Raw genomic sequence first — 20390 nt, forward strand, 5'->3', positions numbered from 1 at the left:
ACTGAAAATAAAAGTTTCTTTTTTGAGGAAATATGATAATTTTCTTTTCATTCTAATTAAGTTTTAAGTTAATATCAAATGAATTTGTAAATCCTGATTATTAATTGACAAATTTCCTAAGAAAGGGACTGTAAAGCATTAGATAATAAGGTCTAGCCTGGGGTTTGAAATTCACTGTAGATAAAACAGTGATTAATCCATCATCAAATAAAGGTTGTAAATGGTCATGTGAATTCATAGAAGATCAGAGGAACAGAATATACCATGTAATTTCTATCTCAGTCCAGTTACCTGCTAAGTGTATTCGTAACACACTTTTCATTAAGAGTTCAGAAATATTATGTGGAGATTCCAGGGTCTCTCAGGACACTGCTTTTTCACCTTCTTACTCATTTATTTCCAGCCATATTCGGAGGTAGGATTGAAAAAAAGGTGGGGGGGGGGATAAATAAGACTGTTTCAAAATACGTGGTGTCATCTTATGTACCTGCTGGGTTTTTACATCTTCATATGTATGTAAGCTATAGAAGCCATCATTACATTATATAATAATTGCAGTGTTCTTTACAGTTACTCTTGGAACTCATATGTTCAGTGTTGGTTCTTAGAGGAGAGTTAAGTCAGTCAGTCTGTATCTGGTGCTGATACTGAATACATTTGAATACATTTCATATGCTGAGAAAATTGTTTATAAATATTTGTTCCTCTAAATGTAAAGTGGGTAGGCTGATTTTTTTTCCCAGAAATAACGTTATAAGTAAATGGAGAAATTCCAACTTTTCTATTTCTTGTTTGTGATTGTTATAGTGACTATTTTACAGTGATAAACTGTGTGGCATCTGTTTACTTGGTAATGTGTGATGTATAAAATTGGGCATTTAAAAAAATTAGTATTTTTTAATGGAAAGAAAAGTAGAATCTTTGTTTTTATAATACTTGTTTTTGTTTTGTTTTCACCTCTTTAGTGTTCTAACGTCCTTTTATAATTCTGAGGATGAATCAAATCTTCTCTTACCGAAACTTCCTACACTGCCCAAAAAGTAAGTATCAGAGTTTAATTTCATTGGAATTAATCTTGCAGCTTTCTTTCCTTTCCTTTTAACACTGGCAATTTTCTCATGTGTTTTAAAAAATGCATTTCTGGTTTTTTTCTAGTTATAACAACACCTCAAAAATATTTAGGTAAGATATGCCTTTTTTCCTTGCAAGTAAGATAATCTTTTATTATTTGAAAGATAAAGATAACCCAATTTATTTTTATATTTTAGTGAAGAAAATTCTGATGAAATTATTAAGCTTTTGGGAGACGTCAGGTAAATCTTGCAGATATCTTAAATATTTAACAAGTCTTATTTTCTTAAATTTGATATTTGATATTTGAGGCAGTTTTTAGACTAAAGTTCCAAGGACAATTTCCTTATTTGTCCTGTTATTTCATTGCTGACAAATACCTCTGAACAATAAACAGACAATATCTATTATTTACTCGTTCTTATTCTATGATACTTGGTTGTGTCAAGTTTAATATTATGATGTACTTTTATTTTAAAAAGTAAAGGAGGGTGGAAGTGCTAGAGTTTCCAAAATTTAAATTTAAATGTTCAGGTTCTTTAAGCACACTTAATGCATTTAGCATCAGAGCCATGATAAAACTGTTGGCGCTTTATATTAACTGGAAAAGAGATGATTTTGTTATTGAGAGTATACAAATATAATCATCATTAAAATAATATATTCTTATTTTACTGCAAACTGATGTTTTTTTAGGCTGGATGAAATTTATGTTGTTCCTTTGAAAGAAAGGAATAAGCCCAATGTGATTGAGGCTTGGTGAATTTGTTGCGGGATTCAGGTCCCCCACAAGGAATCTTGAACATGCAGATTATGTGAGGGTTTAAGAACTCGCTCCTGTCTGTTGTCCTCAGCTTGTTGCATTATTTTTAATTAGGCTTAATATTCTTGTCCTTGGAGGAAGCTCTGCATTTATTGAGCTTTATGCTTATGGAATGTTCAAAATTGCTCGAGTCACTGGGGTAAGTTTTTCTTTAAAAATCTTCCTTTTTGTTTCTCTTAGAATATAGCAGCTGACTGATTTATGGAAAAAGAATAAAACATTACATTTTTTCTTAATTTCAGTTATTGGAATTATTTGTTCTTAAGTGTTAAAAGGATAATTTTCCTACTAAGAATAGTGATATGATGTCTATGAAGATCAGAGGCTCTTAGTGGAATTAGTCAAAAATTTTTTTCTTACCAAAAAGATTGGTATGATACACTGGATTATAATTTAATGTTTTTCTAGTCTTGTGGTATTTAAGAGCTACACTTTGTGATTGGAATTTGATAAACATCACCAGAAGCAATCTTATGCTCAGTCTCGGTCTTCTCCGTATCTTTTTCTTCTTATTCTTACAGTTCTCTAAAAGGATAGAAAATGTTATAGGCTCTGTGGGAATGTTAGTTCTCCAACACTTAGTTTGGGCCCCTTGTTGGGGGTGTGTGTTTGTGTCCTTGCAACTAAGAGGACACATGCCTTCATGTGCCACGTGTGTGGCGGGAGCCAGGCATATGTTTCTGCTTTTTAGAGCTCTGAATATTTGCCTCCTATATTGTAAGCAGATGCAGTCTAGCAGTAACACTAAATATAATGGAGATTTGACTGTTTTACAGATTGTTGGTACTTGTCTTGCATTATGTCTATCAAGTGATTTGAAATCATTGTCAGTGGTCACAGAAGTTTCCACCAGTGGTGCCCCAGAAGTTTCGTACTTTCAGGTGAGTACTGGAACCTAATAGCAGCAGAGGGTAAATATATATTTTTAAAGGTTTTATAGTTTTTTATTATCCATTTCACTGGATTCTAAGGTCATTAAAACAAAACAAAGCAAAAAAATCGACTTGGAGCTTCTAAGACATATATAGAGTCTTACTGGTGAATACCTTACTATTCCAATGGTACAGCAGAGTTAATATGGTCTATTAATGACTATATTAACTCATTGCTATACCAGTTCCATCTTTGTACCAAGTGTTTTCTTAGGATTCTGACCCTAATAATAAAAGCTAATATTTATTAATTGTTTAAGATGTGCCCAGTACTGAGTGATTCAGTATAACTCATTTGAATCCTCACAATAACCTAATAAGTAGGTACTGTCATCCCCGTTTTACAGTTGAGTACATGGGCACACAAACTGTAATTTGCTTGGCGAGCATTGGAAAGTGCTGCTGCACAGTCTGGCTCCAGAGTTGGTGCTCTTAACTAACACATTGCCTCTTGTGTAAGATGACTACTTAACGTTGGGAAAACCCTTTTTCATTGTGTGCTGTTTGTATCATAGATTGTGGAAACTGGGCTCCTGTAGATTATTTAGATTGTAGCCTTGTCTTCAAGAAAATCTTCCCTAAAATTTCATCGCAGATAACCCAGCCACTTAGCCTAAGAATGCATGAACTCTCAAACAAAAGTAGGGTGAAAAGATGCAAGGTGTGACGCATGTGATGCCTTCCAACATTCGTTGTATTCAGAACATCAGAGAACTCTTAACTTCCTGACGGTTGCTGGAACGGTTGTTCATATTTGCTCTTCATCTTAAGGTTCTGCGAAAATGTGATTTCCAGGATTGCATTTGGTGCTGTAATAAAATGATTCACTATTAATGTGAAATTTGTAATAGGTATTTTTCAAACAACTTTATTGAGATAATTCATGTACCATTGTAATAGATATTTCACTTGTATATATCAATAACTATAATTCCTTTAACATTTTTACAGAAATTTGTGATCATTTTTTAAATTCCTCATAAGAGTGTTTTTAAATAGATTATTACATTTATTCTAACTATGTAGAAGGGGTTGCTAACCTCGAGAGGGTGATCTGTGCATAGATAGACACTGCAGATTAGAAAATCCTAAGATTATATTCTGTTACTCTCCAAACCGTTATGCTCAAAAGGAGCAGAGTCTGGCATAGTCTTTCTGATATGTAGTTAGACTTTGACTCTTCTTTAAAAGAAGTAAATATGTCTGCTTGTAACTTACTTTATTATTTTGATTTGACAGCTTGAAACCAATCTATTGTACTCTTTCTTACCTGAAGTAACTCGAATGGCCAGAAAGTTTACTCACATTTCGGCTCTTTTACAGGTATTTATTTATAGCTTGTTTTATGTGACTGTTTACTATAAATTTCTAATGTTCTGTAAATAAAAAACTTGAAAATCTTACTTCTTAAAGCCAACTTTATGTGGCGGAGGTGTCTAGTCTGATAGACAAGTTTATAATGTCCATTAAAGCAAGAAAGAGAAATTTAATTGAAAATCTACTCTCACCCATCTCTATTTCTCCAAAGGAAAAGAAAAAAAGTAGTTTAAACCTTTTTAAACATTCTCATAAATAAAACAATATTTTGGAATTTTAAGTTTTTTACAAATAAAGTAGTATGGAAAGCATCATATCAGTTAGCTTTTGTACATGATAAATGCACCCCAAATTAGCTTGTGATTGGTGTTTTAGTCGACGATTTGGGCTGGGCTCAGCTAGAAGGTTCTGTTGTTCTGGGCCAGGTTCAGCTATTCGGGGCTGGGCTTGTTCGTACATTGGTGGTCAGCTGGCTGGTCCAAGTGTCCCATAGCTGTGATGGCTTTGTCTGGACTGCACATTCCTCATCTCCCAGCCGGCTGGACCAGCCTTGTTCATGAAGTGGTGGCCACGGCAGGGGTGTCAAGAGTGCAAGTGGAAGCATGCAAAACCTTCTGGGGCCTTAGACTTCTGCTTTCGTCACACTAAGACCCAAGGCCAGCCCGGATTGAAGGACTGGAGAAATTGAGTCTACATCTGCATAGAGGAGCTACATGTACTTCATGTCAAAGATTTCTGGAGATTAGTGTCTTTTTAAAAGGATACTGTTTGAAAATTGAATAGTTGACCAGTCAGCATTTTGACAGTTATTGTATATAAAATGCATCTTATATGTAGAAAGCTGGAAAATATCTGTTTTACCAGATAAAAACTGAATTTGAGAAAGTTTGATAGTTAAATGATTATCAAGTGTTAGCTATAGTCTTTTCTTTCTCAGGCTTAACTGAGTTAAAAGTGATTTATAGTAAATTTTGGATTTCTTTGAGACAGTTGACAGTAAGAAACATGTATTATTTAGTTAGCATGTTGACTTAAATATTTTTTGCTACTTTAATATTTTTTTCTTCTTGTTAATAGTATATAAATTTGTCACTGACATGTATGTGTGAAGCATGGGAAGAAATATTGATGCAGATGGATTCTCGTCTCACCAAGTTTGTGCAGGTAATATACCTGGAGTTTCCCATGGAAGGTGTTAAAGAATGCACGTTATCCTTATTTACTTCAGGAAGGACGTGAGAAAAATCAGGCTGTTTTGTAAAAGGCTCAGATCATGATTTCTTTCAAACGGTTTGGTCTAACCTCATACTATTATCTCAGAGAGTGATACACCAGCTCTTCCCCTTGGTACAACTTAGGTGGGGACAGGATTGTGAAGTGGAGCTGGTAGGGCTTGGGGATTAAGGACAGGAGTTGGAAGAGCTGACTGGTTGTTTTCCTGTAACTGCTATTCAGATAATCAATTTAAATATGAATTTGAGAGAAGGCTAAGGATAAGAAAGGGAGACATGTTCCTGTAATTTTGAATAAATATGCTTATAATTTTAAAAATACCTATTATGATTTTATTGATCTTTCTCTAGGAAAAGAATACAACCACATCAGTGCAAGATGAATTCATGGACTTGCTGTTGTGGGGGAAAGCAAGGTAATGAGCTCATATTAGGTACTCTTGCTTTTCCTTCTCTTTTTAAAGTAATTTATTTCAAAAGCAATTCACATTCATTGTAAAAAAAAAAAAAAGAAAATTCTGGTGCACAAAGACCGAAAAAGTAGTATATATTTTTCTAGGCGTTTTTATTCACGTATTTATTTTTTACATAAATGTGATCATTCTGAGTGTATGTATAATATATGTAAATATATTATATATGTACTTTTTAAATGTATACAAATTTTAAAATTCTTTGTAGCCAAATCAATCTTTTCCTTTATTGTATTTGCCTTAACATTATTCTTAAAAAGATCTTTCCCATATTAAGTGTTCAAAGATCTGTATTTTCCTCCAGAGATTTTTTTGTGGTTTATGTTTTTATTCCATTTACATGTTCCAGATGTGATTTATTTGGTCATATACTAACTTCTTTTTTTTTCAGTGTTCAGGTAATTGCCCAGTATAATTCATTGAGTATTACACCTTCTTCTTACTGATGTGAAACACCATTTTAGCATATAGTACGTCCTTATATCTACTTCAGTCTGTTCCTAGACTTTATTGTTTCCTGTTTTGTCCATTTCTTTGTGAGTACAACAAAGTCTTAATTTTTGTTGGGCTATTTCTTTTTATTTATTTTGTTTAAAAATCTTGTTTGTTCTTTGAAATTTAAACGTTTTAAGTGATGCATTCAGATTTTGAATAGAGGAGACTAAAAATACTTTCTTTTTCATTCTAGTGCTGAACTTCAGACCCTCTTAATGAACCAGTTAACAGTAAAGGTGCGGTTATCTTTGTATTTTAATGGCTATGAACACATTCTTAATTTTTTTTAGAATGACATATAGTATCTTACTTGTATGCTGAATACTTTTTTTTCTCTTAATTAGGGCTTAAAAAAGCTTGGCCAATCTATAGAGTCATCATATTCCAGTATACAAAAATTGGTTATAAGTCACTTACAGAGGTATGAAGGTGATGTAGACTCTTTTGGTATTGCATCTACACGTACTTGGCATTGGTCTTCTTTCTGCAACCTTCTTTTCATCATCTGGCATTCTCTGTTTGAGCCTCTTCTAGCTAAAATTGTTGCATTAGCATTTGAGGGGACTCTTGGAGTGCCCAAGATTTAAAGAATCAATAATGGTAGTTCTGCTTTATGAAATAACTTTCCAACATCTTTTCACCACCCAAGGCCCTGTCTGGGCTTTTATCTCACCCAGACAGCCATGAGGTATGTCTTGAATAGGGCATATACCCTTTTTTGAGTGATGAAATTAAGTAAGTTTGTATATCATTTTATATGTTATGTAAAAGCATGTATATATTTTTGCATTTAACTCCTTGGCAAGGTGTTGGTTATGATTATCCTCATTTAGAAGAAACTGAAGTTCAGAATGGTTATATATGGCTGACCCAAAGTTATTAAGTGTCCGAGCCAAGACTGTCCCAGATCTTCAAGTCTCATGCTATTTCTAGCTACAGCTACCTCAGTGAAGCAGTTTGCAGGTAGATGTTCAGTGTTTGACTTAAATTTTGATAAATTTCTTTATGCTGAGACCCTGGGCCTTACTATATCACCTCCCGTTTTGATCACTTTAGGACCCTCTGGCCTAGTCTCTTCCAGTCCACACTATACCCCTCAAATATATTCTCCACAGTGGATCTGATCATGTTACTCTTACTTAAAAACTTCCAGTGTCTTCCCATTTCTTAAGACTAATACCTTTGGATGGCTGTCTATCTGCTTCACCTACACTGGTGGCCTTCTCAAACTTGACAGTTTTTCTCCTACCCGGGGCCTTTGTACAGCCCTTTTGCTTTCTGGAACACTCCCACGCTGTTCTTCACTTGCATTCTCTAGCTCTCAGCTCAAATCTCACTTGTTCAGAGAAGCCTTCTCTAATCCCCAGATTAGATCAGGTTCTTCTGTTAGACCTGCACCTGGTGTGTTTCCTTTAAGGCATTTATGGTAGTTGGAATGATATACTGTCTGATTGTATGGTTATGACTGTCTCCCCCATTAGACTGGCAGTGTCATGAGGACCCTTTCGTTTTGTTCACCATTAAGTCCCCAGTATTTAGCATAGTGCCAGACCTAAAGTTGGAGCTTAATAAATATTTGTTGAATGTTAAATACATAGCTGTTGGGAGAACAATATGACTATCTTAAAAGTGCCAGGACTAACTGTGGAGCATAATTTGATTTTACAAAGTTTAATCTTGTGGTCATATATTCATCTCACTAGTCATGACAACCAAATGATTCTTCTACAGCTTTTCAAAATAATTTTGAGAAATAATTATTTCTCATAGAAAGAAAAAGTTACTTTCAGTATTTATTTCTGAAAACTTAGAAATATTCAAGCAAGATAGTAGCTGCCTGCCACCTTGATGATGGTGTTTCTGCTCTGTTTTTGATAGTGGCTCAGAGTCTTTATTATACCATTTGAGTGAACTGAAAGGAATGGCTTCATGGAAGCAAAAATATGAACCTCTTGGACTAGATGCTTCAGGAATTGAAGGTGGTAATTTAATTCCTCAATAGAATGCATTAAATCCACTTTACTTATTTGACAAATGATATTTATTTATTTACTTCCTTTTAGATGCTATTACTGCAGTGGGTTCTTTCATACTCAAGGCAAATGAACTTCTTCAGTAAGTATTGGGGATACTTGAATATTGGAATCATTGACTTGAGAATGTTTTACTTTTTACTTATAAATAAGAACCTAGCAAATTGTTGCGATTTTCTAAAAATGAGTTTTTAAGTTTTTATCAAAATTATACCTTTACATGATTAAAACAATCCAATAGCACAGCAGTTTCGTACATTAAAGTGGTATTTTCCTGTCCCGCCCATCCTCACCCCAGGTCCTCTTTCCAGAGGGAATCCTTTTAACTATTTCTGGTTTTAGGTCTGTAGGTTACTTCCATATTTCTAAATTGTATGACTGTACTGCCTTTCTTTTACTTATCAGTTTTGAGAAATTATTCTTCTCTGTGTGTCTGTCTTTCCTAGACTCTGCTTGCTTTCTCCTTGCACAGTCTGCCTTGCTCACATCCTCAGGCTCTCCGCCGTCTCAGGGGCAGTGTCACACCCCTGGAACTGCCTCTGTCCCTGCTGCCTCCTCCATTAGCCTCCCCCTGCCTGCACCAGCCTGCGTGCGGGCTCCATCTCGTGCAGCCACCGCCCTGGCGTTTTCTTCATTGCTTTCATGGGTTAGATCCTTACTTCCAGGATCTCCTCTGTTTCTTGGTTCATTTAATCACTTTGTGGAAAATATCTTCCAGTAACTTAGAAAACGGATGTGTGAGGGTAAGCTTTGTGTGTCCTTTTGGGTCTTTTCTCCTTCTGCCACACTTAATTGATGGTTTTGACTGGGTATAGATTATGAAGGGGGATTCATTTTCTCATAGAACTTTCAAAGCTTTGCTCCATTGTATTTTGGCCTTTTTGTTGCCAGTGGACGGTCTGGTGCTTCTGATTCTCATTCCTTTGTGTGCTATATTTTTTCTCCTCTCAGAAAGCTTTATTCATCCTTGATATGTTGAAATTTCACAACAGAGTTTTAAATGTGGGTCTTCTCATTTGTCGTACTTATAATAAGAAAATGCCATTTTAACCTGAATTCTATATTGTATTATTATTTTGATAATTTCCTCTTCTCCCTCTCCTTTTTTTTAACTAGATTTTTGTTCTAGAAATCTCGTTAGTCAGATATTAGACTTCATGGATTGAGCCTCTGTGTCTTTTATTTTTACTCTCATTTTTTAAAATATCTTTGTCTTTTCTATTTCCTGTGAAATTTTCTTGACTTAATTATCCAATGCTATCATTCATCATAGACAATTATTGAGCATTTAACTATGTTTTAAACACTATTCTAGATGCTGAGGGTATAGCAGTAAACAAAACTGATAAAAAAAATCTTGCCTTCATAGATATTATATTCTTACATGATGAGACAGACAATAAAGAAATGAATAATTAAAACATACAGCAAGTCAGATAGTGATAAGTAGTGGTGGGAAAAGCTAATGAGGGAAGGAGGACCTAGGGCATGCTGGGGGTAAGGGTGCAATTTTTTGGTCAGGGAAGACCTCACTGAGAAGGTGATGTTGGAGAGAGGAGGGAGTGAGCCCTGTTACTTTGGGGGCAAAGGAGACAGCAAGTATGAAGGCCTTGAGTTTGGAGCATGCCTGGCATATATGAGGGACCTCAAGGAGCCACTACAGTTAAAGTGACTTGAACAATATTGTGAGTTGTAGGGGATGAATTGAAAGAGGTCACAGAGGATGGGACAGGTTGCGTAGAGCCTGTAGGCAGTTGTAAGGACTGTGGCTTTTACTCTGGGTATAATAAGCTCTTAGGGAGTTATTAGCAGTGGAGCGACAGGATATGACTTAGGTTTAAAGAGATCCCTCTTGTTATTTACTTGGTATTGAGAATAGATTATATGAGGGCAAGGACAGAAGCCATGAGACAAATGGTGGTCAGAATCAGAAATGGTCAGAACCTGGATATATTTTGAAAGTAGGAATAACAAGATTGCTGAATGGTTGTGTGGATGGTAAAAATAAAGGAGTCACGGATAATTACGAGTTTAGGTCCTAAGCACCTGGTAGAGTATGACTAACATTTACTGAAATGGGGAAGACTTGGGGGAGAATATAGGAAATATATATGTATTTTATGTTCCTCAATTTGGGTTTATCTGATTTTTTCATGGTTTGATTCAGGTTATACATCCCTGGCCAGAATATTACATAACGGGTGGAGTATCCTTCTCAAGGTGTCAGATCCAGAGGCAAACAGTGTCCGTCTACCTCTTCTTATTGATGTTAATTTTGATCACATGGTCAATGTATTAGGCATATTAAATTGAAATGTCTGTTAGATACCCTGGTGGAGCTGTCCAGCATGTTGTTGATTGTATGAGATTATGTTCAAGTGAGGGATCCAGGCTGGAAATGTAAATTTGGGAGCCCTCAGCACATTGGTATTATTTTAAGCCATGAACCTGGATGAGATAGTGCGCTTAGAGGAGAGATCTGAAGACTGGGTGATGGGCTTTCCAGTGTTAGAAATGGGGTTGATGTGGAGCTAACGAAAGAAACCGGAGAGGCAGAAAGACCAAGGAGTGGGTGTCCTGCAGGCTGAGTGAAGGACGCATTGCAAGAAGTAATGAGGGATTGGTTGTCTAATGCTGCTGAGTCAAGTAAGGTGAGGACCAGAAGTGGAATAGATGAGAATATTATCAGAATAGATGATGGGTGACCTCGCTGAGAGCCACTTCTGTGGCGTCATGGGAGCAGGTATGATGCAGAATGAGAGCAGATGCAAAGAAAACAACAAATGTAGTCTTTTGAGTTTTGCTGTAAAGGGAATGGCCAGCATTTAAAAATAGTCATTGGGCTTTTCTTTCTTTTTACAATGGGAGCAATTAGAGTATGTTTATTTATGATGGGAATGTTCTTCTGAAGGGGAACAGTTGAGATGGCAAAGAGAGGGAAGATTGCTAGAACAAGAGGATTCAAGAGGGGATGGGATTTAGTGTGTTAGGGAAGGGGCTGGAAAAATAGTTCCTCCATAGTTATAGGAGAGAAGGCCAAGACAGGGGTCACAGATGCTGGTATATGAGCAGATGAGGGCTTGGGGATGTTCACTTCTAATTGTTTTTACTATCTTAGTGGAAATATGAAATGTTCTGTCATCAGCTGAAAGTAAGGATGGGGAAGTGGTATTGAGCTTTGAGAATAAAGGAAGAGGTGGGAGCCATTTGTCTAGTACAGTAGGAGCGTGAATGGGCTGATGAAGCAGGAGCATTGTCAGTAGTGCTAAGGGCTGCTTGGTTAGCGTTCCCAGGAGCATTAAAATGAGACCAGCCAACATGGCTGTGTGGTTTTCTCCAGCCAGGGTCAGCTGTTCGAGTGGGAGCACAGAATAGGTGAGCAGTTTGATTTACTAGGCTTGGTGAGTAAAAGGAAGCAAAGGGGAGGCAAGAAATTGAAGCAAGGGCATGATTAAAATGATAAACCTCAAATCTGTACTGATTTAGGAGGGAAGTGAGGACACAGGGCAGGTGCGAGACAGTGAAAGGTGGTAGAACTAGTAGGTGGTAGTCTTCGTGGGATGAATGTTGGGCTACTGGAGAAAAGTCACTGGAGAGATAGTTGCTGTTTGTTGGTGAGCAGGGTGCTTTAAATTGAGATTTAAAATGTTCACGTTGGTGGACTTCCCTGGTGGTGCAGTGGTTAAGAATCCGCCTGCCAATGCAGGGGACATGGGTTCGAGCCCTGGTCCGGGAAGATCCCACATGCCACAGAGCAACTAGGCTCGTGCGCCACAACTGCTGAGCCTGCGCTCTAGAGAGCCCACAAGCTGCAACTACTGAGCCTGCATGCCACAGCTACTGAAGCCCGCGTGCCTAGAGCCCGTGCTCCACAGCAAGAGAAGCCACCACGGTGAGAAGCCCATGCACTGCAGGAAAGAGTAGCCCCCGCTCGCTGCAACTAGAGAAAGCCCATGTGCAGCAACGAAGACCCAACGCAGCCAAAAATAATAAATAAATAAATTTTAAAAAAAAGGTTCACGTTGGTAATGAAGGTCTAGGGTGTGAACTTTAGAATAAATAGCCCAGGTGGAGTGGAGGACGAGATCTTTGACCTGAACCATGCTATTGAATGTCTTATTATGGCAGTCCCGTCTTTTAATTTCTAAGTATTTTCTTATTTGTTTAATCATTTTTCAAAGCTGTGCTCTTGCTTTGTGGATGCGACATCTTCCCACAGCTCTCTGAGGACGTTAATTAGAGTTTTAAAAAATCTCTTCTCCCTGAATTATCTCCTCTTTGTGTGTCACTTTGCTGTTTATTTTGGTCTCTTGTTGCAAGCTTTCTTCAAAAACCTGATGCCCGATTGTTTACTCATATTTATTCGTGAGGCAGTTTAAAGTTGCCTGGAATTGCTGGGTGCAGAGCGGCCCAAAGCCAGCATGAGTGCCAGAGCATGCGGACCTATGCTGTGGGCAGCCAGTGCCGACCCAGAACCGCCTTGGCTCTTCCCAGTTTATTCAGCTTCTTTGAAGAACTCTTGTTTTTGTCTGGAAGGTAGTAAACGCCTAGGCATTCATATCTTGGGGGAAAGAGTGTATTGGCCACTCTGTGTTTCAGTTTGTCCTCCTTTGTCCAGCCCCAGATGTCATCCTAATGTCTTCTGTTGAACTTGACGTTTCTAAGGACTGAGTATCCTTGGCGTCTGCCGGGTGGATGACTCCTTGCTGCTCACTTTCCACAGTGCCTGGCACGTGGCCGCCTCTGGTGACCTTCACCAATCACTAGTCTTCTCTCGGCTTTTGACATTTCTGAAACTTAAAAACATTTTTTTTCTAGTGTCCTCTTTTTGTGTGTGAGTTTAGAACACATCCACCTCTCCCCACCAATACACCATCATTTTAATGGGCTTTTATTTTTTTTTTAATGAGTTTATTTATTTTTGGCTGCATTGGGTCTTCATTGCTGTGCACAGGCTTTCTCTAGTTGCGGCGAGCGGGGGCTACTCTTCATTGCAGTGCGCGGGCTTCTCACTGCAGTGGCTTGTCTTGTTGCAGAGCACAGGCTCTAGGCACACGGGCTTCAGTAGTTGTGGCTCGCAGGCTCTAGAGCGCAGGCTCAGTAGTTGTGGCACACGGGCTTAGTTGCTCTGCGACATGTGGGATCTTCCCGGACCAGGGCTCAAACCCATGTCCCCTACATTGGCAGGCGGATTCTTAACTGCTGCGCCACCAGGGAAGCCCCTAATGGGCTTTTAGAAGGTAGAGCTTATTACAGATGTGTGTGCTCAAAGAACAAAGCAGGAGGAGAAATGATATTCCTTTTCCTGAATGTTGAATAATTTTTTGGTTCTCCGTATTTGCAGAGAGTAAACATAAAATATTAAGCTTTCTGTGATCACCTTTGACGTTTCAGTGAAAGGTAGTTTTTGATTTAACTTCTTCCTCCTTTGAGATAAGTAGAATATAGCATTATTTTAGGTTATAATGAAGAAACTGAGGCAGTGAGAACTTTGACGTTAGCCTATAATAGATCAGTGGTTGCCTGGGGCTGGGGTGAGAGTATTGACTGGGAAAGACAGGAAGGAACGTCTTTTCTGTTTTTCAATTTTGCTGCAAGAGAATTTTGATCATAGTGCTTGGTAACGCAAGAGATGTTACAGTCTTTTATGTCAGGTGTTTTACTGTGTACAGAAAGGTTAATGATGCTGACCTACTTCTCCAGTAGTAGTATGACATTTAATGCTTGGAAGGGACTTTGAGATTTAGGGGTGAAAAGTACACATATTATTTGCTTAGAGTAATTATCTTACAGATGTGAGCTTAAAGAGGTTTTTAAAAAAATGATATCCATCTTTATATTCAGAGACAGTTTCATCAAAGGGAAGCTGACTTCCACTTATAATCCTTAATCTTGGGCGTACATTTGTGTAAAGCCCAAGGAAATTCAAATTTTGAGATTCATTACTGTAAGGATAAAAAAATCAACTTCCAAAAGTAATGTCTGTTGATATCAGAGCTAGTGGTAGTGACATATTACAAGTTTATAATAATGATTTTCTTTTGTGTTTGATGTTTTTTTCTTCTTACTGATCAGTGAGTATTTTTTTTTAAACTGAGAATGGTGCCGGAAACTTTTTTTCTGATTTCTTTTATTTCCAAAGTTAGAAAAGGATTTCGTACTTTACTGAGTGCCCGGAAAGGAAAGACTGTTACACAGTTTGTGGCAAGGCTGTTATAATCAGTTAGAATCTGAGTTATTTGCTTTTTTTTTTAAGAGAATCAGGATTTGCTTTTTTGAAATTTTATTTTTGGGTATGTGTTTTATTTGTTAAATCTGTTGTAAAGGCTTAAATGTCATCCAGATAGGATATAGTAGAACAAAAAGGATTATTATATTCTACAATAATTGAACAATGATACATGAACCCCATATAATAATTTCATTTCTGATTTATTTTTATCTTCTAGAGTTATAGATAGCAGTATGAAAAACTTCAAAGCATTTTTTCGGTGGCTGTATGTGGGTAAGTGAATTGAATGAAACATTCTTGTATTTTTAACACTTTTTAAAAAAATTGTGGGAGCATCAGTTTAGCATATTTCAATTACTGTAGTAAATTTTAAATACCTATTGAAGTAGAGAGAATAGCATAAGTGATCTGCCTTCTACTCGTCACTCAGTTTCAGCAGTTTTCAACATATGGCCAGTCTTATTTCCTCTATACACCCACCCATCTCCACCCCCGCAGATAACACCTTCTAGCATTGATTGTCTCTGTCACTCACTGAGAATTGACCCTTATTTACCTTGTAATGTCTCCTTAGGTTAAAATAACACTCTTTAAATCTCTGCTTTGTATTAGGCATTGTTAGGTGTTAGATTTGGGGGAAATGGGGGAGAAAAAATAAGACAAAACCTCTGCCCTTGAATAGCTTAGCTCCTGTTTTATACTTTGGTCTTCTGTCTCTAGATCTGTGCCCTTCATTATGGTAGCCACTAGTCATGTATGGCTGTTTCAATTAGTTGAAATTATGTAGAATTATAAACGCAGTCCCTTAGTCATGCTAGCCACATTTTAAGTGCTCAGGAGCCACATGTGGTTAGTGGCTACCAGGTTGAACAGCACAGAGCTAGAACATTTCCGTTATCTCTTCTATTGGACAGTGATGCCCTAGCTAAATAGAATGCAGACCACTTGTGGCCTTTCTTTATGTGTCCACAGTATCTTTGCATTTGTAGGTAATTAACAAATAGTTACTGACTTGATATTAAATGTTTTAACGCTCACTCTACAGGATATGCGTATTTTATTTAGGTCCATTTGTACTGCTATTTTTGTGACCTCTATTAATATCTTTAAAATAATTTAGCATACATTTCCCTCCAACATATGCAAAATTTAGTCGTAAATGGAACTTATCCCATATTTGTTAAAATTCTAAAGAGTAAAATAGACAGTAAATTACCTATAATGTGCTAATATCCTTGAAACAAATGCCCAGATCTTTAATTCTCATATTTTTAAAACAGACTTTTCATATTTGTTAGCCTAGTACAATTGCTTTCAATAAAAAAATGAAAGCGATCTGTAGATGTTGACATTTAAAATTCTTATATTTTTCTCAAAACCATACCAACACTAGCCAGAATGGGGAGCCAGAGTGTTTATCAGGCCAGCCTGTTTAATATCAGAGTTAATTAGAATAAATTACAATGTTAAAATTAAACGAAACCTTAGAAGTGACTTTCTTTTACAGAAGTAGTAGCTTGGTTTTACTGATAATTATTGGAGTAATTAGGCAGTTTATATTCTTATTGCCTATCCTAACTGTAATAAGAAGTTGCATTAGAAGATAAATGAATTACTGCTCAGTCCGTACCATTAGAGCAAAGCACACTGGATTGGAGAACTGGAGACCAAACTGTAACTGGGTGCTGCCACTAGTTAGCGCTCTAACCTTGGTTTGCTCTTGTGTAAAATGCAGTCTCCATGAAGGCAGGGACTTCTTTTATACTGCTGTATCCCTAGTACCTATATTACACTCAATAATTAATTTTTGGATGGATAAATGCATTAGTGGAACCTAGATTATGGCTGGTTTTTCAGATAATTTAGAAGTTTGAATTAATTAAAAACAGTTTCTTAAAATAATCCATATTTGCAGAATAATGTCCAACATGCTTTTTCTCAGCCAAACATAAGCATATTCAAACACTATGCAAAAGCATATGCAGCATACTTCTTGACTTAGGTGGATGTAATGTATAGAAAACACGGTATTGATAAAGACACCCCTATGAAAGGACAAAAAGAACCAACCACAATATTAAAGAAAATATATAAATATATATATACACACACGTAAGTGTGTGTTTACACACATAAGTCTTAGTGCAAATATCTTCATGTAGCAAAAAAGCCCAAGGGAAAGAAATACATCTTTTTGGTATTCTAAGACTTTTGGAGGAAAGAACTGCTTGCACATTTTAAGAGAAGAAACATCACCGAGTTAGGAGGAATCCCTACACACGTAGTCTTAGCTCAAGGCAGCAGTTAGGTTTCTTTGTCTGGAGTGGCAGTGGGTTGAATTGAAGGAGAAAATGAAAAATAATAGTTTAGGATGGCTATATCCATCCATTTTGAACCTGAAAATATAAATCAAATTTAAATTCTTTTAGTTCTTCGAAGAAAAATAAGTTTTCCTTGGTGACAAGAAGCTGTTGAAAATGGAAAATGTAGTCCAGTGAAATATATTTATTTTTTGAAATGCATCTATAATTAAAATTATGTTTGTAGTTTCCCTTTAAAGATAGTTTTAAAATTTATATTTCCAGCAATGTTGAGAATGACGGAAGACCACGTACTTCCTGAGCTGAATAAGGTATATAGTAGTATTTTTTTTCCACATCTTTATTGGAGTATAAATGCTTTACCATTGTTGTGTTAGTTTCTGCTGTACAACAAAGTGAATCAGCTATATGTATACATATATCGCCATATCCCCTCCCTCTTGAGCCTCCCTCCCACCCTCCCTATCCCATTCTTCTAGGTCATCACAAAGCACTGAGCTGATCTCCCTGTGCTGTGCAGCAGCTTCCCACTAGCTGTCCATTTTACATTTGGTAGTGTATATGCGCCAATGCTACTCTCTCACTGCATCCCAGCTTCCCCTTTCCCCCATGCCCTGAAGTCTGTTCTCTATGTCTGCGTCTTTATTCCTGTCCTGCCACTGGGTTCATCAGTACCGCTTTTTAAAATTCCATATATATGCGTTAGCATATGGTATTTGTTTTTCTCTTTCTGACTTACTTCACTCTGTGTGACAGATTCTAGGTCCATCCACCTCACTACAGATAACTCAGTTTCATTTCTTTTTGACTGAGTAATATTCCATTGTATATATGTGCCACATCTTCTTTATTCATTCATCTATCGATGGACACTTAGGTTGCTTCCATGTCCTGGCTATTGTAAATAGTGCTGCAGTGAACATTGTGGTACATGACTCTTTTTGAATTATGTTTTTCTCAGGGTATATGCCCAGTAGTGGGATTCCTGGGTCATACGGTAGTTCTGTTTTTAGTTTTTTAAGGAACCTCCATACTGTTCTCCATAGTGGCTGTATCAATTTACATTCCCACCAACAGTGTAGGAGGGTTCCCTTTTCTCTACACCCTCTCCAGCGTTTATTGTTTGTAGAGTTTTTGATGATGGCCATTCTGACTGGTGTGAGGTGATACCTCACTGTAGTTTTGATTTGCATTTCTCTAATGATTGGTGATGTTGAGCATTCTTTCATGTGTTTGTTGGCAATCTGTGTATCTTCTTAGGAGAAGTGTCTGTTTAGGTCTTCTGCCCATTTTTGGATTGGGTTGTTTGTTTCTTTGATATTGAGCTGAATGAGCTGCTTGTATATTTTGGAGATCAATCCTTTGTCAGTCGCTTCATTTGCAAATATTTTCTCCCATTTTGAGGGTTGTCTTTTCATCTTGTTTATGGTTTCCCTTGCTGTGCAAAAGCTTTGAAGTTTCATTAGGTCCCATTTGTTTATTTTTGTTTTTATTTCCCTTACTCTAGGAGGTGGGTCAAAAAGGATCTTGCTGTGATTTATGTCATAGAGTGTTCTGCCTATGTTTTCCTCTAAGAGTTTTATAGTGTCTGGCCTTACATTTAGGTCTTTAATCCATTTTGAGTTTATTTTTGTGTATGGTGTTAGGGTGTATTCTAATTTCATTCTTTTTCATGTAGCTGTCCATTTTTCCCAGCACCACTTATTGAAGAGGCTGTCTTTTCTCCATTGTATATCCTTGCCTCCTTTTTCAAAGATAAGGTGACCATATGTACGTGGGTTTATCTCTGGGCTTTCTATCTTGTTCCATTGATCTGTATTTCTGTTTTTGTGCCAGTACCATACTGTCTTGATTACTGTAGCTTTGTAGTATAGTCTGATGTCTGGGAGCCTGATTCCTCCAGCTCCATTTTTCTTTCTCAAGATTGCTTTGGCTATTCGGGGTCTTTTTTGTTTCCATACAAATTGTAAAATTTCTTGTTCTAGTTCTGTGAAAAATGCCATTGGTAATTTGATAGGGATTGCACTGAACCTATAGATTGCTTTGGGTAGTATAGTCATTTTCACACTATTGATTCTTCCAATCCAGGAGCATGGTATATCTCTCCATCTGTTTATGTTATCTTTGATTTCTTTCAACAGTGTTTTATAGTTTTCTGAGTACACGTCTTTTGCCTTCTTAGGTAGGTTTATTCCTAGGTATTTTATTCTTTTTGTTGTGATGGTAAATGGGATTGTTTCCTTAATTTTCTTTCTCATTTTTCATTGTTAGTATATAGGAATGCCAGAGATTTCTGTGCATTAATTTTGTATCCTGCAACCTTACCAAATTCATTGATTAGTTCTAGTAGTTTTCTGGTGGCATCTTTAGGATTTTCTATGTATAGTATCATGTCATCAGCAAATAATGACAGTTTTACTTCTTCTTTTCCAATTTGTATTCCTCTTATTTCTTTTTCTTCTCTGATTGGTGTGGCTAGGACTTCCAAGACAATGTTGAATAAGAGTGGCAAGAGTGGACATCCTTGTCTTGTTCCTGATCCTAGTGGAAATGCTTTCAGTTTTTCACCATTGAGTATGATGCTTGCTGTGGGTTGTCATATATGGCCTTTATTATGTTGAGGTAGGTTCCCTCTGTTCCCATTTTCTGGAGAGTTTTTATCATAAATGGGTGTGGAATTTTGTCAGAAGCTTTTTCTGCATCTATTGAGATGATCATATGGTTTTTATTCCTTAACTTGTTAATGTGGTGTATCACATTGATTGATTTGTGTATATTGAAGAATCCTTGCATCCCTGGATAAATCCCAGTTGATCGTGGTGTATGATCCTTTTAATGTGTTGTTGGATTCTGTTTGCTAGTATTTTGTTCAGGATTTTTGCATCTATGTTCATCAGTGATATTGGTCTATAATTTTATTTTTTTATGATATCCTTGTCTGGTTTTGGTATCAGGGTGATGGTGGCCTCATAGAACGAGTTTGGGAGTGTTCCTCCCTCCGCAATTTTTTGGAAGAGTTTGAGAAGGATAGGTGTTAACTCTCCTCTAAATGTTTGATAGAATTCACCTGTGAAGCCATCTGGTCCTGGACTTTTGTTGGTTGGAAGATTTTCAATTACAGTTTCAATTTCATTACCTGTGATTGGTCTGTTTATATTTTCTAATTCTCCCTGGTTCAATCTTGGAAGGTTGTACTTTTCCAAGAATTTGTCCATTTCTTTCAGGTTGTCTGTTTTATTGGCATATAGTTGCTTGTAGTAGTCTCTTAACGATCTTTCGTATTTCTGCCGTGTCAGTTGTAATCTCTCCGTTTTCATTTCTAATTTTATTGATTTGCATCTTCTCCATTTTTTTCTTGGTGAGTCTGGCTAACAGTTTATCAATTTTGTTTATCTTCTCAAAGAGTATTCTTTTAGTTTTATTGATCTTTGCTATTGTTTTCTTTGTTTCTATTTCATTTA

The 20390-nt window shown here is 36.8% G+C and overlaps 1 protein-coding gene across 5 annotated transcripts in view; it reads left to right on the forward strand.

Annotated features, from left to right (window-relative positions):
- Window positions 1-20390, forward strand: part of ANAPC4 (anaphase promoting complex subunit 4) — a 41239-nt gene that overhangs the window by 5606 nt on the left and 15243 nt on the right. For all 5 annotated transcript variants that reach the window (XM_022566536.2, XM_089911722.1, XM_089911723.1 and 2 more), the window contains exons 4-17: window positions 966-1040; window positions 1156-1182; window positions 1269-1313; window positions 1949-2033; window positions 2671-2775; window positions 4066-4149; window positions 5221-5307; window positions 5727-5791; window positions 6537-6579; window positions 6688-6764; window positions 8222-8322; window positions 8407-8458; window positions 14826-14881; window positions 17194-17240. In XM_022566536.2, the coding sequence (XP_022422244.1) occupies window positions 966-1040; window positions 1156-1182; window positions 1269-1313; window positions 1949-2033; window positions 2671-2775; window positions 4066-4149; window positions 5221-5307; window positions 5727-5791; window positions 6537-6579; window positions 6688-6764; window positions 8222-8322; window positions 8407-8458; window positions 14826-14881; window positions 17194-17240 (949 nt within the window). The remainder of the gene's footprint in view (window positions 1-965; window positions 1041-1155; window positions 1183-1268; window positions 1314-1948; window positions 2034-2670; window positions 2776-4065; window positions 4150-5220; window positions 5308-5726; window positions 5792-6536; window positions 6580-6687; window positions 6765-8221; window positions 8323-8406; window positions 8459-14825; window positions 14882-17193; window positions 17241-20390) is intronic.

This window comes from Delphinapterus leucas, chromosome 5 (genome assembly GCF_059928025.1).
Source record: "Delphinapterus leucas isolate spDelLeu-1000000601 "Yukka" chromosome 5, BTC_Dleu_Yukka2, whole genome shotgun sequence".
In the NCBI taxonomy this organism is placed as follows: Eukaryota; Metazoa; Chordata; class Mammalia; order Artiodactyla; family Monodontidae; genus Delphinapterus; species Delphinapterus leucas.